The 15,186-nt window shown below is 39.2% G+C and overlaps 4 protein-coding genes across 5 annotated transcripts; 2 read left to right on the forward strand and 2 right to left on the reverse strand.

The window, feature by feature from the left end:
- The first annotated feature begins 972 nt into the window (after window positions 1-972).
- On the forward strand, window positions 973-3,559 carry LOC125210650. The gene is made up of 6 exons (XM_048110202.1): window positions 973-1,129; window positions 1,982-2,093; window positions 2,666-2,737; window positions 2,813-3,018; window positions 3,112-3,216; window positions 3,426-3,559. Exons 1-6 carry the CDS (start codon window positions 1,020-1,022, stop codon window positions 3,439-3,441), a joined length of 621 nt encoding a protein of 206 aa, XP_047966159.1. The 5' UTR covers window positions 973-1,019; the 3' UTR covers window positions 3,442-3,559.
- On the reverse strand, window positions 3,431-5,253 carry LOC125210649 (probable glycosyltransferase At5g03795). 2 transcript variants are annotated; one of them, XM_048110200.1, is made up of 3 exons: window positions 4,158-5,253; window positions 3,753-3,917; window positions 3,501-3,604 (listed from the first exon to the last, which is right to left on the reverse strand). In XM_048110200.1, exons 1-3 carry the CDS (start codon window positions 4,910-4,912, stop codon window positions 3,601-3,603), a joined length of 924 nt encoding a protein of 307 aa, XP_047966157.1. In that variant the 5' UTR covers window positions 4,913-5,253; the 3' UTR covers window positions 3,501-3,600. The 2 variants fall into 2 exon arrangements, with proteins under 2 accessions (XP_047966156.1, XP_047966157.1); XM_048110199.1 differs by having other exon boundaries at window positions 3,431-3,917; window positions 4,158-4,912.
- Window positions 5,254-6,245: 992 nt separating this feature from the next.
- LOC125211637 lies at window positions 6,246-10,612 on the forward strand. Its single transcript, XM_048111516.1, has 10 exons — window positions 6,246-6,542; window positions 7,517-7,586; window positions 7,854-7,978; window positions 8,412-8,520; window positions 8,597-8,660; window positions 8,747-8,802; window positions 8,988-9,095; window positions 9,394-9,543; window positions 9,927-10,097; window positions 10,169-10,612. The coding sequence occupies exons 1-10, from the start codon at window positions 6,343-6,345 to the stop codon at window positions 10,400-10,402; spliced, it is 1,287 nt and encodes a 428-aa protein (XP_047967473.1). The 5' UTR covers window positions 6,246-6,342; the 3' UTR covers window positions 10,403-10,612.
- Window positions 10,613-11,334: 722 nt separating this feature from the next.
- Window positions 11,335-14,620, reverse strand: LOC125212920 (UPF0481 protein At3g47200-like). Its single transcript, XM_048113218.1, has 3 exons — window positions 13,879-14,620; window positions 12,192-12,749; window positions 11,335-11,758 (listed from the first exon to the last, which is right to left on the reverse strand). Exons 1-3 carry the CDS (start codon window positions 14,602-14,604, stop codon window positions 11,588-11,590), a joined length of 1,455 nt encoding a protein of 484 aa, XP_047969175.1. The 5' UTR covers window positions 14,605-14,620; the 3' UTR covers window positions 11,335-11,587.
- Window positions 14,621-15,186: the final 566 nt, after the last annotated feature.

A 15,186-nucleotide genomic window follows, 5' to 3' on the forward strand; every position in this document is an offset into this window, starting at 1 on the left:
ATCAAGTATAAACTTAGGTTAAGCTTGAAGATATTAATTATGAATTTTGATCAAATTTTAAAATTTAGTTTTAAATATTAGTATAAATTTTATATTACTTGTGTTATTATTTCCTACCTCATTCAACAAGATATTTTAGGCAAAAATTTATCTAGTTGAGCAACGTGAAATGTTTATGATATTTTAGGCTATTTTTTAAGTTCGTGACAAGTAGGATGAAAAACCACGTGAAAGCTATGTTGATGTTGTTGTGCAAGTAGGATTAAAAAAAGTTGTGTACGTTAGCAAGTTACAGTGCTTGATCCGACGAGAAAAATAAGTAAATAACACAGATAATGTAAAGTTTGTAATAATTTAGACTGAGCTTAAAGTTTATAAAAAATACTAAATGTCTAGATTTAGGTCAAAGTTCGCGATTTTAAAAACCAATATTCCTTCAAAACTAAATAGCGAAGATTCAAGGTTTTCGGCGGTCATTAATTTAACGTGAATTGAGCATTAAGGAGTAAAATAGCTCGCCTACAATTATATTAAATTTATATATACAGTTTTATAGTACTTACATTTTATTTTATGATTTTGACCACCCATTTTAATCAACTATATTTATATGTAATCTACTAGTGATACTTTATGATATACTCGAATTTGTATCGTGGCTAGAAAATTTACTATGGAGAAATTGATCATCCATCAATCAAATTTATGATTTTAACAACCCATTTTAATCAACTATATTTATTATGTAATGTAATACTATGTGGATATCATGAATAAAAATAATTTATTTTATCAGTATATCGTTTCAGAAATAAAATAATACCAATGTAATCTATTGGGGAGTATCTGTTATTGAGCTATAATTAAAAATTAAGTTAATTAAATCCCAAATGAAATTTAGCATATTAATTTAATTCAATAATATTTATACTAGATACAGATTTAACGGTTAATTTGCGCAAAATTCATCATTCTCTTCTGCAGCAGAAGCTCTTGAATTGATTCAGAGGGAGAAAAGTATGGCTCTAAATCCTCAACTTTTCTACAATGGAATGCCGGTTCCATTCATCAACGAGATGTTCGTCCTGGGTAGAGACGGCGTCGAATTTGAGATCGACAAGATCCCCGGGTTCGTTTCTAATCCAATTTCCCTATATTATTTGGATTCCAACCGATTCTGGAGTCGTTTGAATTGCCGTTGTGCTTTTAATTGAATGGTGGCTGAATAAATCCAAAGTGCTTGTCATGATCGTCGTCGGATTGATTGATCAGATAACTTGTTGTATGGAATTGACACTCATTGTTTAGGAGCTGAATTGATTGTTAGGTTCGAGCTGATATTATGATTATTATGTTCAATTCGTGTTAATGTGAATTCGGTTGTCAATTTATGGATCTGGATATCCTGACCTCATGGTGATTGATAAGCCTGAAAATGATGCATTCATTCTCTGCATCTGCATCACTTTGTTGGTCTAGTTGTAGAAGAAGAAGGTTTACGTAGTCCATACATTTAGCCTTTGATTCTCCATTATTCGTCGGATGATTGGATCAGTTGTTACATAGGTATTGTTATGATACGGTTTAGAGAATCAAGGACTGTCAACTTTATTCAATACTCCGATCAACACCACAACTAACACACGTTCGATACAACCACTCAGAAGTTCACTAGACCTCCCTAAAGCGCCACACATTTAACTACACAGAAATATTAGCAAAGATGATTACAGTTATGGAGCTAATTCCCTTTATCTATCCTTCTCCTGATATGCTTCCACAATGTTTTCATTGATCGCACTTCTCCTAACGCTCACTTTTCATGTATCACCTTGAGCTAAGTCTTAGCTCGGAATGGTATTAAGTTATGGATCAACTATTTTTAAGAACCTACTTAGTTTCTATTGGGCGAACTTGACTTCTGAAAACGTGCAGTTTAGAATCAAAAGAACGCTCAGTTTTCATGTTTTACACTCTGCAGCACTCAAGGTGGAACGGTGAAAGCAAAGGGAACTATCTACTTGTCAAATATCCGCATAGTGTTTGTTGCAAAGAAACCTGTTGGCCATCTTTTTGCATTTGATATGCCTCTGGTATGCATAAGCTCTACTTGTATGCCTGCTCTGACAAAAGTGCTCAAATAACTATTAACTTTTCGTCACGTGACCCATGGTTTGATCTGTTTTTACATGCCAATATGGGTTGCTGTTTCGTCCTAAACTGAGAGTTTTGATGTTGCTCCGTGTATTTATTTATCTTAGTGTATATGTTTTGTCCCTTGGGTAAGGGATAGGGCAGAATTTAACAATGAGGTATAATAAGAGAAGAACAGAAAAGATTTGATTCCTGAACACTAAATATATGATGCCAAAATTTGGACACTCTGAGGTATCTTACGAACTTGCAAATGAAATACATAGAGGGATAGAAGGGCTTGACTGTCTATTGTGAAACTATCTCTGAATGAATTATGATTACATGCTTCTTCCTGCAAATTTGTATTTTCTGGAGGGTGGGAGAATTTAAGGATGGATTTTGTGGCATTATAACCACTTTTCGTATGCACAACACAATTTTTTGCACTTTGTCAATATATTTCTCCTCTATAGGCTTTCTTGTGTATTTACATGGTTGTACTTATTTCAACTTGGGATTTACAACGCAGCTTCATGTTCATGGTGAGAAATTCCACCAGCCAATTTTCCACTGCAACAACATTGCTGGTCAAGTGGAACCTGTAAGCTTTTAGAACTTGTGTTTCTGATCTGTTGTTTCACTCGAGCGCATCTGAAGTTTCTGCTGCCATTTCCAGGTTGTGCCCGATACTGAGCATAGGGCTCTTTACTCGACTCATTCTTTCAAGATTCTGTTCAAGGATGGCGGCTGTGGAACATTCGTCCCACTCTTCTTCAACTTGATTGGTTCTGTCAGACAATATAACCAGCACCTTGCAGCACAGCCTCGAGTGGATCCTCTCCTAGCAGCCCAAACTCCTGTGGACGAGATGATGAGACAAGCGTACGTGTACTTCCTGCTACACTCTATCACTCCCTTTGCAATTTTTACATCATGTTCTGCTAACGTGAGAAGGAACTCTTGCGTATTCTGCAGATACGTTGATCCTAGCGACCCCACTAGAATTTTCCTGCAGCAGCCAAATGCAGAGTCTCAGTTGAGACGCCGCACTTACCAGACAGATAGTAGTGAAAAGCCAATGTAAATCATTGCTGTTGTTTCCCTCAACTATACTTGTTGAGGTCATGTATGGAAGTTTATTTTGAAGTTTTTGTGTTGAACAGCATTTATGTATGAATTGTTTTCATCTTTTTCATGTGTTGTTATTACATTTCTGTGACTGCCTATACACTGTAAAATCAACATGAAGATCATGACTATATCAAGTAATTTACATGGTTCTTACACAGAGAATTCATGAAGTGACACGGTGCAAGCCTCGTCTCAGCCACAGCTGGTACGCAGTCATATGGAATGTGTCGTAACTCCGAGGCACAGCAGACCACCTGAAGTGCTTCCTAACCACACACAAGTTGCGATAGAGGTCGAGGTACGTCTCCTCTGGCACCAATGTTATGATGTTTTTCAACTGAGGAATGTCGCGTTGGTTGAGAACGATCGAGAACTTGGTCCAATCCAGAATATTAGCAAATGGGAGATCATAATAGTTAGATATGAGAACAGGTACACAGCCGTAGTGGATAGCATCCACAACTCTGGCTGTGTTCACCTCGTACCCTTTGATGTGGAGGCAATATCTGCTTCTCCTGAAACCTTCCTCATACGGCATCGATGCATGCCCAGCGAATATACGGAACGCTGAGTCGTTCTCCCATAGGCGCAACACCTCTTGCCGAGCAGCAGAGTTCTGAGCTCTCCCCGCGAAGAAGACGAGCTCGGTCCTGCATCAAATGTGATGAACACAATCGAGTAAGGAGGAACATACTATACACATTTGCCTTTCAAATGGTACGTTCGGTATCATGGAATTGAGGGTGTCGATTTGGAATACAGTTATAAAATTAGTTATAACTTCCACACACACTATACACAAAAAGGCACACCACTTCACACACAATATCAAAATTTCCAAATTCAGTTTCATATTTCCAATTCCATCATACTAAACACGTCCTACTGACCTCCGATGAGGAGGGTCGGGAGCTTCGATATCGGCCCGAGGCCAGACTTGAGGCAATGCTACATCTTTGTGGGGTGTGTACAGCCTCTGAAAGTAGCTAGATGAACAAGTAATCTGAATGGCATTGTTGTGGAGTTCCCGGTGCTTGGAGGCGGCGTCGCGGCCGACCGAGTGGCAGCAGACGAAGAAGTGGTCCGCGCCCCCGGAGGCGTTCCAGTGGCCAGAATCCGAGCTGATTCTGGACACGTAGCCCGCCACGAAGTCGGAGATGGCCGACTCTGAGCGGACGAGGGGGTGATACCGCATCACATTGACGGAGAACGGCATGAAGAAGAAGTCCGCCTCGTCAGGGCGGTCCGTGACGAGGGAGCTCCGCAGCAGGGCGAGCTTGAAGGCGTGCTCGCTGTAGTAGTTGCCGGTTTTGGGGTTGAAGGGGTCGGGGTTGGGGAGGAACACGGCGGCGGTGGGGGATGAATTGGATTTGTAATTGCTTGGAAAGGCATCGGGGTAGACGTAGATCTTGAGTTTGTTTAGCATCTGTTGGTAATCAGCGTTGAAGATTTCCCAATTGTGGTAAGGAGTGGAGAGTGTTGGCGGCGGCGGAAGGAGTGGGGGGATTTGGGGGCGGAGGGAGGAAAATGAAATGGTGGAGGAGGTGAGGAAGAGGAGAGTGAGGGGTGAGATTATCAGGAAATATGTGTTCCACCATTTTCGATGTGGAGATCTTAACATGTTGCGGAGAGACGGCAGAGTCATGGAACTGAGGGAAAGTCGGTGATGATGAGTGAGGCTTTTCTTTAGAAGTGGTAAATAGTAGTACTGGTACTTCAATAGTGATTAGCATAAAATTGAAGGTGAAAGGGGCAAATTAAGGTGAGTTGTGCTGATCTGGGGGCATTTAATTGCTTTAGGATTAGGTGGGGGAGCGATGGGCATGAAGCGTTTAGACGGCGGCGGAAGGGAGGTGGTGGTTCTGGAACTTTTCCGGTAGAGGAAGTGTAAATGTTTGAAGGCAACTGAGACGACAGATAGTTAGGGAGAGAGAGACGGAAAACCTCGCTCGACTCTGTTTTGAGTTTTGACCCTATTTTAAATAAATATTCTTACCGTGGTTCTACAATGTATGACTTGGGTATAATAATTTTGTTTTGTTGTAATGAAACTAGTTTTGCATCATATAAAAATTCTTTTTTCTCTTCTTTCACTCTACTTACTTCTATATATAAGTGAAACTGAAACGAACGTATTGATTATATGTTGTTATTATAAATAGAGTAATTAAGAAAGATACATCAAAGAAGTGGTTAAACCATTATTAGTGGAAAATATGACTGATTTCATTATAGAGATAAATTTACTATTATTAGATATTGACTGGAGTATTTTTTATGGATGATTAAAAATAATAAAAAAAGACTATCTTTTTTTTTTGGATGGAGATAATAGTATAATATTATAAAAAAAATAATAATTTCATTAAGGTGTTAGATAGCCTAGATTATTTGATAAATTTTAGACTAAAATCCAGTTTTGGTCCCTGACATTTTTTCTAAAATTCTTTTTGATCTCATATATTAAATTTGTGATTTTTTGGTCCTTAATATATTATTTTGGTACCTTTTAGTCCCAAACATATTGTTTTGGTTTAAAATAACCATTTTTTGTTAAAATTAAGAATGTTTGATCAATTTAATAACTTAATTATAATCTAGGACTAAAGTCCAATTTTGGTCCCGTACATTTTTCATAAAATTCTGTTCAGATCTCATTTGTGGTCAGACCTTGTTTGAGACCAAAATATACCAAAACAATATTTAGGGGACCAAAAGGTCACAAACTTAATCTATAAAACCAAAAAGAATTTTAGAGCAAATGTAAATGACTAAAATTGGATTTTAATCTAAATTTTGCTAATGTAAACTGCACTGTTATGGTAGCATTTTATGTGACGACGTCTCATTTCTTCATAAGTTACTAATTAAAAAATGGCATATTAGCACTTGAAAGTTAAAAAAAAGTTAATTTGAAAATGAGCAAATACAAAATTTGTTAGTATTTCAACAAGTAGGTAGTTAGAATAAAAAAGGGGCAAGTAAGTAGTAACCAACAAACATCAAACTGAAAGCAGAGTATTATTAGCATTTACCAGTTTCAAGGGCAACGCGGATTGTCTTCTTCCACGAGCTATGGCCAACTGCCTATGGACCTATCCTCATCCAACGACTGCTCCGCCCTCCGCCGACTCCCGGCCTTCTTTGTGCCTCTGCAGCTTATCGTTTGCGCGCACTCTTCGCCCCTCCCCCCGTCGTATCGGAATATATTGCAGTTCCGACGGCCAGAATCAACCGGAAACAACTGGAGTTCAGCTCTACAGAGACATCGAGAGGTTAGATACTTCTAATTTTGAGCTCAACTATGCCATATGCTTGTTTCCGCGCCCGATCAGATACTGTATTCGCACCGTTTTTTGTTTCTTACTGTGATGATTGGATGAAGACACTTTTACATATTTATTAGAAACGGGTCCCTCACACCTTTACAAGGGTTTATAAAGGGGGAGAGTTATCCATACTTAGCTAGGATCATCACCAAGTCCACGTGGGACAAGATTTAAGAGTTTTTACATGACCCTCACGTGTGGGCCGGAATGACACATCGAAATACCATCACATGGGTAGGCAAGAGAAGAGATAAAGGGATAAAATCCATCATCCACTTGGGCCCATCCTGATACCATATTACAAAGGGGTCACTCACCCCTTAAAAGATCTTATAAGGGGGAGGGTTATCCATTCTTATATAGATGAGCTAGGATCATCACCAAGTCGATGTGAGACAAGATTTAAGAGTATTAACACATGTTGTTCGGAAATTGCGGGATCAATAAGTGGAGAATGTAAGAAGATGCAGTAGATAACACACGGTATTTTAAGGAAAACTTAGATAATCTGAATAATCAGTCTCTCAGTTAACACAATCTGGCAATTAGATTCTACAGACGGGAGATTGCCAAAGAATTTAACTGACTGCTGATATTTTTGTTATGTGGACGAGTTTCAGAGTAATTATGCGGTTAATCTATTCTTATTATTGATGCTTCGATTAAATTATCAGACTTGAGAGTTTCCTGTCGAAGATCTATTAGTACTTTTTTTTTTTGAATTTGAATTTGAATCGTATTCATTCCTTTCTCCTAGCAAATTATGACTGTTTGTGGGGAAGCATCATTGCTCAGTCAGTAACTTGATTCCTTCAGTTGTGTGTACAAACTTTTAAACTCAAATGGGAAGGAACTTTTTAGTTTGATATTATCTGGTAATAGGTGATCTAATTATTGTTTTATGTGTGCTTCATTAACAGAGTACTCACAGAAACTGTGAAGCAATCTCAAGCAGGTTGGGGTAGTTCAGGAGATTGGTGTGAAATTGAGGTATATTGGACTTTTACTGTCATGATATCTTGTACATTTGGTTTCAGTCCAGAAGATGACCAAGTAATCTTTTTTTGTAGTTTTCCTGGGTATATTTTTTAATTTGTTTTAGATGCTTTTTCGATGCATTTTTCTATTGTGCTCCTGTCCGTACAGAGACTGCAGTTACATACAAAATCTAGATGAATTTTGAAATGGTATTTTATTTCCGTAAAGTTGTTAGAGACTTTTTGATATATTGCTACGAAAAATATATGTATTTCCCAGGGTGCATGGGTATTGAGACCAAGAAACACCAAGATAACGTCAATCGTACATTTTATTGGTGGCATATTCGTGGGTGCTGCTCCTCAACTTACTTACCGCTTATTCTTGGAACGTCTTGCAGATAAGTAAGTTGTTTTACTGAAAAAATATATTTGATCGTTTCATTGGATCTGAAAATCCATGTCTTATATACATCATGACATGTATATGTGCGGTATCTGGCAGTAATAGATTATGTTGTGATTTACTTCTTCAGTTATGCCTATTGCTTCGAATTTGAGTTGTTTGTTTCTACTCTACTGTCATTCTGAAAATTGAGTTTTTTCAACCATAAAGCTGTACCTTTGTTTTGATTTTGGTGTTTCGAAGTTACAATAGCCCTATTAAATATGCTTGATACTTATGGAGGAGGGGTCTGTTTGGATGTATTGGTTGTGGGAATGCTGCGTTAGAACTTAGAAGTAGAGGGGAAAGGGTAGGGCAAGTGTAATTCGCTGTTTTTAGCATCATTGAGTACTTTGGGATATCAGCGTTCTTACTTTGCATCTCGTGAATCAGGGGTACATTAGTAATTGCCACACCTTATGCCAGTGGTTTTGATCACTTCCTTATTGCTGATGAAGCGCAGTTTAAATTTGAGAGGTGTATGCGGTCTCTCAAAGACACAGTAAGTTAGATCTCATAGATATGAAGTAGCTGCAACCACTTGGCGATATGATTGTTTAGGTAGCTTTGTTGCACAGGTTGAAGATGTTCCTTCTTTTGGCATCGGCCATTCTCTGGGATCCGTCATTCATCTTCTAATAGGTTGATTCATTATTCGAGCTTTGTCTATAATACCGAAGTTGGGGATGCCCCTATCATCATCTAAAAGCTTGTTGTCTAATTTTCAGGATCAAGGTATGCCGTGCAGAGAAGTGGAAATATATTAATGGCGTTCAATAACAAGGTTCTGTTTACTAATTACATTGTTTCATGTGGCTAATGAAAATTAGTACTCTTGTTCCCTATCATTGTGTAGTTTTTAGTTAAATTACGGAGTTTTAGTTTTCGTTACAACACAGGGAGGCAACTCAACCTGTCCCTTTTTCAGAATCATGCAGAATTGATGAAATGGTTTCTTATTGCGTTCAGGAAGCGAGCTTAGCTGTTCCACTGTTTTCACCAGTCCTGGTGCCAATGGCCCAAAACTTTGGACCACTTTTGTCACAATTAGTGTCGTCACCAACTGTTCGCCTTGGGGTGAGATTCTAAATTCCATTTATCTGGCCTAACTTTCAGTTTATACAAGCAATCCATACTCCATTGGTATTATCTCCTTAATGTATCAGCACCAAAATATGTTGCTATTATACTTCAGCAATAACAACATAATGCTTGATCAATAATATCAATTTTTAAAGAATTTCATCAAGAATTAAGATCAAGAAATCGACAGCTCAACACCAATCACCCAACATAAAATAAGGGTTTGCCTGCAAGGGAGGGTGATGACATACTTTTTTGAACAGTGTGGTTTGGTGTTCTGAAAATTTTGCAGGCTGAGATGACAAGGAAACAGTTTGAGAACCTTAGCCCTGCCATTTTGAAGCAAGTTCTTCCTCTGGTAGAGCAACTTCCTCCACTGTACATGGACTTGGCCAACGGACGGGAAGAATTTTCCCCAAAGCCGGAAGAAACTCAGCGATTGGTAAATTCAGTTTCTACCTTATGCATACTGTCATATTTCTGTGAACACGAGCTTGATGCCTTCATATAGTGTAGTCAGAAGTATCGGCATGTGTCATATAACACCTAGTTTGTTCATATGATATTGACGAAGCATGCTTAGGCAAATGTATATGGACAGACAAGGTCAAGAGCGAATCCATAGTGGTGATTTTTAGTTGGTGAAATTTTCATTGAGGTTTCATTTCATGAGGATCGAGTATTTTAAGCGTAGTATTTGAAATCCATTACGTAATATCATTCTACTTGTACGAATGAGTTCACATTGTGCAGTATTACATGAGCTAAAATTCTGGAAAACTACTAATGTCACAGTGTTTTACATTATGGTGTATCACGTGACAGGTCAGATCTTACTATGGTATCTCAAGAAATCTATTGATAAAATTCAAAGACGACAGCATCGATGAAACTCCAAGACTTGCCCAGATCCTGAGTGCAGAATCGGCTATCAGTTCAATGTTGGATATGTCCATCCGCTCCTTACCTGGTGATCATGGCCTCCCATTACAACAGGTATTTCTTAAAGCTATAAGCACGAATCAGAACCAACAAGTTATATTTCCTTGAAATTGTTCGACATTCAGGTTTTGCCCGATGTTCCTCCTGGAATGGCAAATGCAGTGAACCGTGGAGGAGAGCTTTTGGCTAATTTAACAGCAGGAACACCGTGGGAGGCGGTCGCGAAAGAGGTGGGGAATACATTCACTCCAGAATCAAATATTTTTCGGTCACAAAACCCCAAGGAAGTCGATTTGCTTGTCGATGTCATTACCAGCTGGATGGCCTCCAACTCTGGGCCTAGGCTACTAAACTCATAATACTATGTCATGACAAAAGTATGTTAAAGGTATGTAAAGAAGCATGTTCAACCGTTGTAACTCAACTAGCATTGTAGTAATTATTTGCAAGTGAAGTGAAATAGAGCCATGGTTGGGTTTAAGATATCGAATAATTACTATAATCATGTAGCACAATAACTTTTACTATTATGTGGGTATAAATATCTCACTCGAGCAATTCATCAAAAACTATTCTATTGTTTTTGTACTACTACTTTAGATAGATCATCATTGATTGCACTAATCTACTTTGATATGGCCACCATATTTCACAAGGAGAAAACGATTGTGTGGAACAACATATTTATTATATAAGGTCGCACCATCCTTCAACACAACATGACCACTTAAGATGTATTATTAATATTGGGAAGAGAATTTTTTTTGGTCATATATACTTGTGAGAAAAATATAATAGAGTAAGAAATATAAATCATTTCTTACACTTGGGGGTTTTGGGCGATGTTCCTACTGGCGAATGCAGTGAACTGCAGAGGAGAGCTTTTGGTGAATTTAACAGCAGCAACACCATGGGAGGCGGTCGCGAAAGAGTTGGGTAATAAATTCACTCCAAAATCGAATATTCTCCGGTCACAAAACCAAGTCGATGTCATTACCAGCTGGATGGCCTCCAACTCTGGCCCTAGGCTGCTAAGCTCATAATACTAGATGATGTTCTTGTATCGAACGCACATGCGGAATTCGTGTTTTGCTTGAAAATCAGACACGACGAAAGTACACAGAAGGTAAGTAACAGAAACATGTTCGACAGTTGTAACTCAACTGGCATTGCAAGGGAAGTGATGGTTGGGTTTAAGATACAGAACAATTCACTATAATTGTGTAGCACAATAAATTGTATATTGTGGTATCACAAATGGCTTTAACTGAAGTTTGTTTCAGTCTATGAGTCCAACTAAAACCCGCTTTGCTTTATTGATGGATCAGCCCGACCACTCAACCGACCTACTCCCTCTATCCCATTAGAAATGAAAAATACAAACTGCTATTCAAAGCACATGATGCCCATTCAAGTGAATAACCACATACAGATTTGCATCAACCATCACATTCGTTCACACACACACGCCCACAGAAAAGAAAATCACAAGCCAAAGCAAACAAGGCCAGAGAAAACCAAGATGTGAAGAGAAATTGCAAGCATTAAGCACGAGGATTGACGTAACTTAAGACACCGTAAATAGTCTGAACAATGGTGAGGGCAAAGAGGAAGATCGCGGCGATGACGGAGAGAATGGCCCACGGATTGGTGAAGTAGGTGTGCATAAGGTTAGCTCTATACTGGTGCCATGGCTTCTGGCAGTACTTGCTTACCTGTAAGGGCGGACGAAAAGATTAATTTTGATAGAAGCTAGTATATTAGCATAAAATTCTATTTCAAAATTTTGAGACAATAATTTCCAGTTCAACTTCAACATGGAGTTTTTATGCGGTATTGTTTTATAAGTTAAAGTGTAAGAAATAATTAAAAAAACAATAGAAAGAGTTGTGTCACAGTAAATGGGACAGAAAAAAATAAACCATGTATGTGGGATATATCATTTTTCGTTATACACCGTAGTTATGGTATATATCATAATTTACGGTATACACTGCAATATTTTAAAATTCGTATTGTTACCTTCACACCGTACCAAAAATCACGGTAGGTTGAAAATTCAGTATTTTTGTATTTTGTTGATATGATAAGGCCGGTATTTCGGTATTTTTCTCGACCCCTAAACTTAAGCCCCTCACAGTTAGTTACCTGCTTGTGAACCTGTCCGAGGTAGCTCCCGCGGTCAGGCGTGATGTCCTTCGACAGTGAGTTGAAGAGATTCGCGACGGCCTTGTCACTGCCGAGCGCGTTCTGTATGATGTCGCACGAGTGGAGCAGGCTGACATCCATCGCGCTGTCGATGATGTTGTCCATGAAGAAAATATACGAGGTGAGGTCGTTGCCCGCGCCGACGTGGAAGCGCTCGAACGCGATGAGGTTCAGGTAGAGCGACTCGAGAGCGTCGTCCACCACGATGTGGGGGAGGCTAAGCACCCCTCTGCGGAACGTGATGTCTTTGAGGCTTCGGGAGTTGCTCCGCTTGATGCGGATCCCGGCCTCTTTCAGCTCTGTGGCCGAGCGGATGATGTCCTCTCCACCCTGGTCGGAAGGGGCCACGGCCCCCGCCTTCTGTTGCGGCTCCTCGAGCAGGAGGCTCTTGCGGTATATGTCGAGTATGTGGAGGCAGTGGTTGAACTTATGTTGGTGTGTGACGGAAATGTCTTGTTGGAAGAATATTAGGATGTCTTTGATCAGATCCTTGCGCTCCTACATACAAATACACAAATTTTGCATGTTAAATATCGAAACAAATTGTACTCCCTCCGTCCCCGTTAAGTGCCCATGTTTGACTCTCCGTCCCCATTAAGTGCCCATGTTTGACTCTTCACGAATGTTAAGAAATGTATTGAAGTAGATTGAAAGGGTTAGTAATATATGAGTCACACTTATATACTCCGTCTGTCCAACAAGAATATGCACTTTCTAATTTTGGAAAGTCTCTTCTCTCAAATGAGGTGGGACACATTCTCCACTAACAATACTTTACTTACTTTTTTCTCTCTACATCTCTCTTTCTTTACCAATTTTACATTAAAACTCGTTTCGTCTCCAAAGTGCATATTCTTTGGGGACGGAGAGAGTATATATTAATTTTATAATAAAATGTGACTGAAATGAGTTAGTGTTATGTAGGCTCCACTTATCATTTGTGATAAAATGTGAAAGTGGACTCTTAAAGCGGACAGATGAAAATGGCAAAACTGTACACTTAATGACGGACGAATGAAGTAGTAACAATGAAGAGATTGGTGATTGAAGGAAATAACAAAGCAACAATTAGTATTTTTTTACCCTATCCATTTCGTTCGCTATTAAATGTCTCATTTTTAATTTCGTCTGTCTATTTATTTTTACTATTTTTAGTAAGTGGACCACACACATTCTCTAGGTAATTTCACTAATTTTTTCTATCCACTTTCTTTATAAAGCCAAATAAATTTTTAAAATCTGGAAAAAAAATGAAATATTTATTGTTGTCCAAGAGAATAGTATACTCCATCCGAAAAGTATGAATATTTGGTTTAACACAAGTTTTAATGTATAATTGATAAAGTAAGAAAGAAAGAGAAAGGCAGTGTAAGTAGTGTAATTATAAATAAAATGGCATGTAAGGATAATGTGTTGTTTAAATATTTCAAAATTAAAATATTCATATTTTGAAAGACGGAAGGAATAACGTAATAATTCATTCAAGGATAAAATAAGTATTCAATTCAATAGATCATTTCAATATTTATTTGTTTCGGCTCGAAAAAATCCTTAAATTTGATATGCAATTTGGTCAAGTTGATGGTTTTCATTGGGAAATGATTGTTGGTATTGTGTTGCGTTTTACCTTGATAAAAATGTCATTCTGCACGGCCACGAGCTTCTCGAGCACAAGCAGCGGCAGCTGATTCTCGAGCATCAGCATGTCCCGCATTAGATGCGGCACAATGTAGAGCGCGCCGTGCTTGCTGAAGATCGGATCATTATCCGCGTATTCTCCAGCCACGGCCGCCCTGGGCTGGACCTGGGCCTGGTATGCCACTGGCATCTGGGACGTGAGAGCGTCCGAGCCCCCAGTCAGCGTGGCGGCCACGGTGACACGGACTATCTCCAACACAAAGCACCCGTCCACGACCATGAGCTCGAGGAACTTGTCCGTGTCCTCGCGCCAATCCGCCCCGAGCCGGTCGTAGGCGTCCTTGAGGTCCTGCGCCACGGGGGCCAGGGCGTCCACGTAGGCCTGGAGGGGCCTACTGGAGCGCTTGAGGAAATGGAGGAGCGCGCGCCGCTTGTGCTCCTCCATCTCACTCAGGTGCCTGCTCCCGTGGTGGTAGGGCCCCAAGGAGACGATCTGCGGCTTGTAGGCCCGGGAGTTGGCGTCGGTCACGGAGGCCGGGATCCGGTAGATCGACCGCTTGCCCCAGCGGGCCGACTCGACCGAGGGGTTGGGGAGATCTTCGAGGGCCTTGTTGGTCTTGGCTACCCATTGCATTTTGGGCTGGGGTTGTTCGTCGTCGGCCATTATGTGTGCCAGCAGTGTGTTGTTGTGTGTTGCGATATTTAGGTCTCTCATGTTTTTTTTTTGGGCGTTAGTGTGTGTGCGCTTTGCCTAGAGTTGAAGCAAATAGTCACACTAATTAAACTGGCAGGGCTTCATTACATTAATTCCTTTCGTGAATACTAAGATTGAGATGCTCTGTTCTAACCTTGTCTTGTTTCTCAATTTAGGAAGATTCTTGTTTACTTTTGAGCTGTTGGAAAATAGTGATGGTAACACTTCTATGACTTCATTGTAGTTACTATTATTATCAATTACTATATATGTTGAGAATCTAGGGGAAAATATCAATGTTGATACAAATGGAGTACTTTTTCCAAGATAATGGTTGCTCAATATTCAGACATAAAGGGAATCAGATCGAACAAATAGACAGGAAGAAGTAGAACCATGTACAAGATGTGTAATATATACTCCATACGTCCACCAATAGAAGTGTCATAATTGTCCGGCTTAGATTTTAAGAAATGTTTGACTTTGTGATGAAAAATAGATAGAAAAAGTTAGTGAAATGTAGGTCATACTTTTAAATATTAGTTTTATAATAAAATGTGATTAAGATAAATTAGTGGAATATGAGATTCATTTATAAAAAAT

Source organism: Salvia hispanica, chromosome 3 (genome assembly GCF_023119035.1).
Source record: "Salvia hispanica cultivar TCC Black 2014 chromosome 3, UniMelb_Shisp_WGS_1.0, whole genome shotgun sequence".
NCBI lineage: Eukaryota > Viridiplantae > Streptophyta > Magnoliopsida > Lamiales > Lamiaceae > Salvia > Salvia hispanica.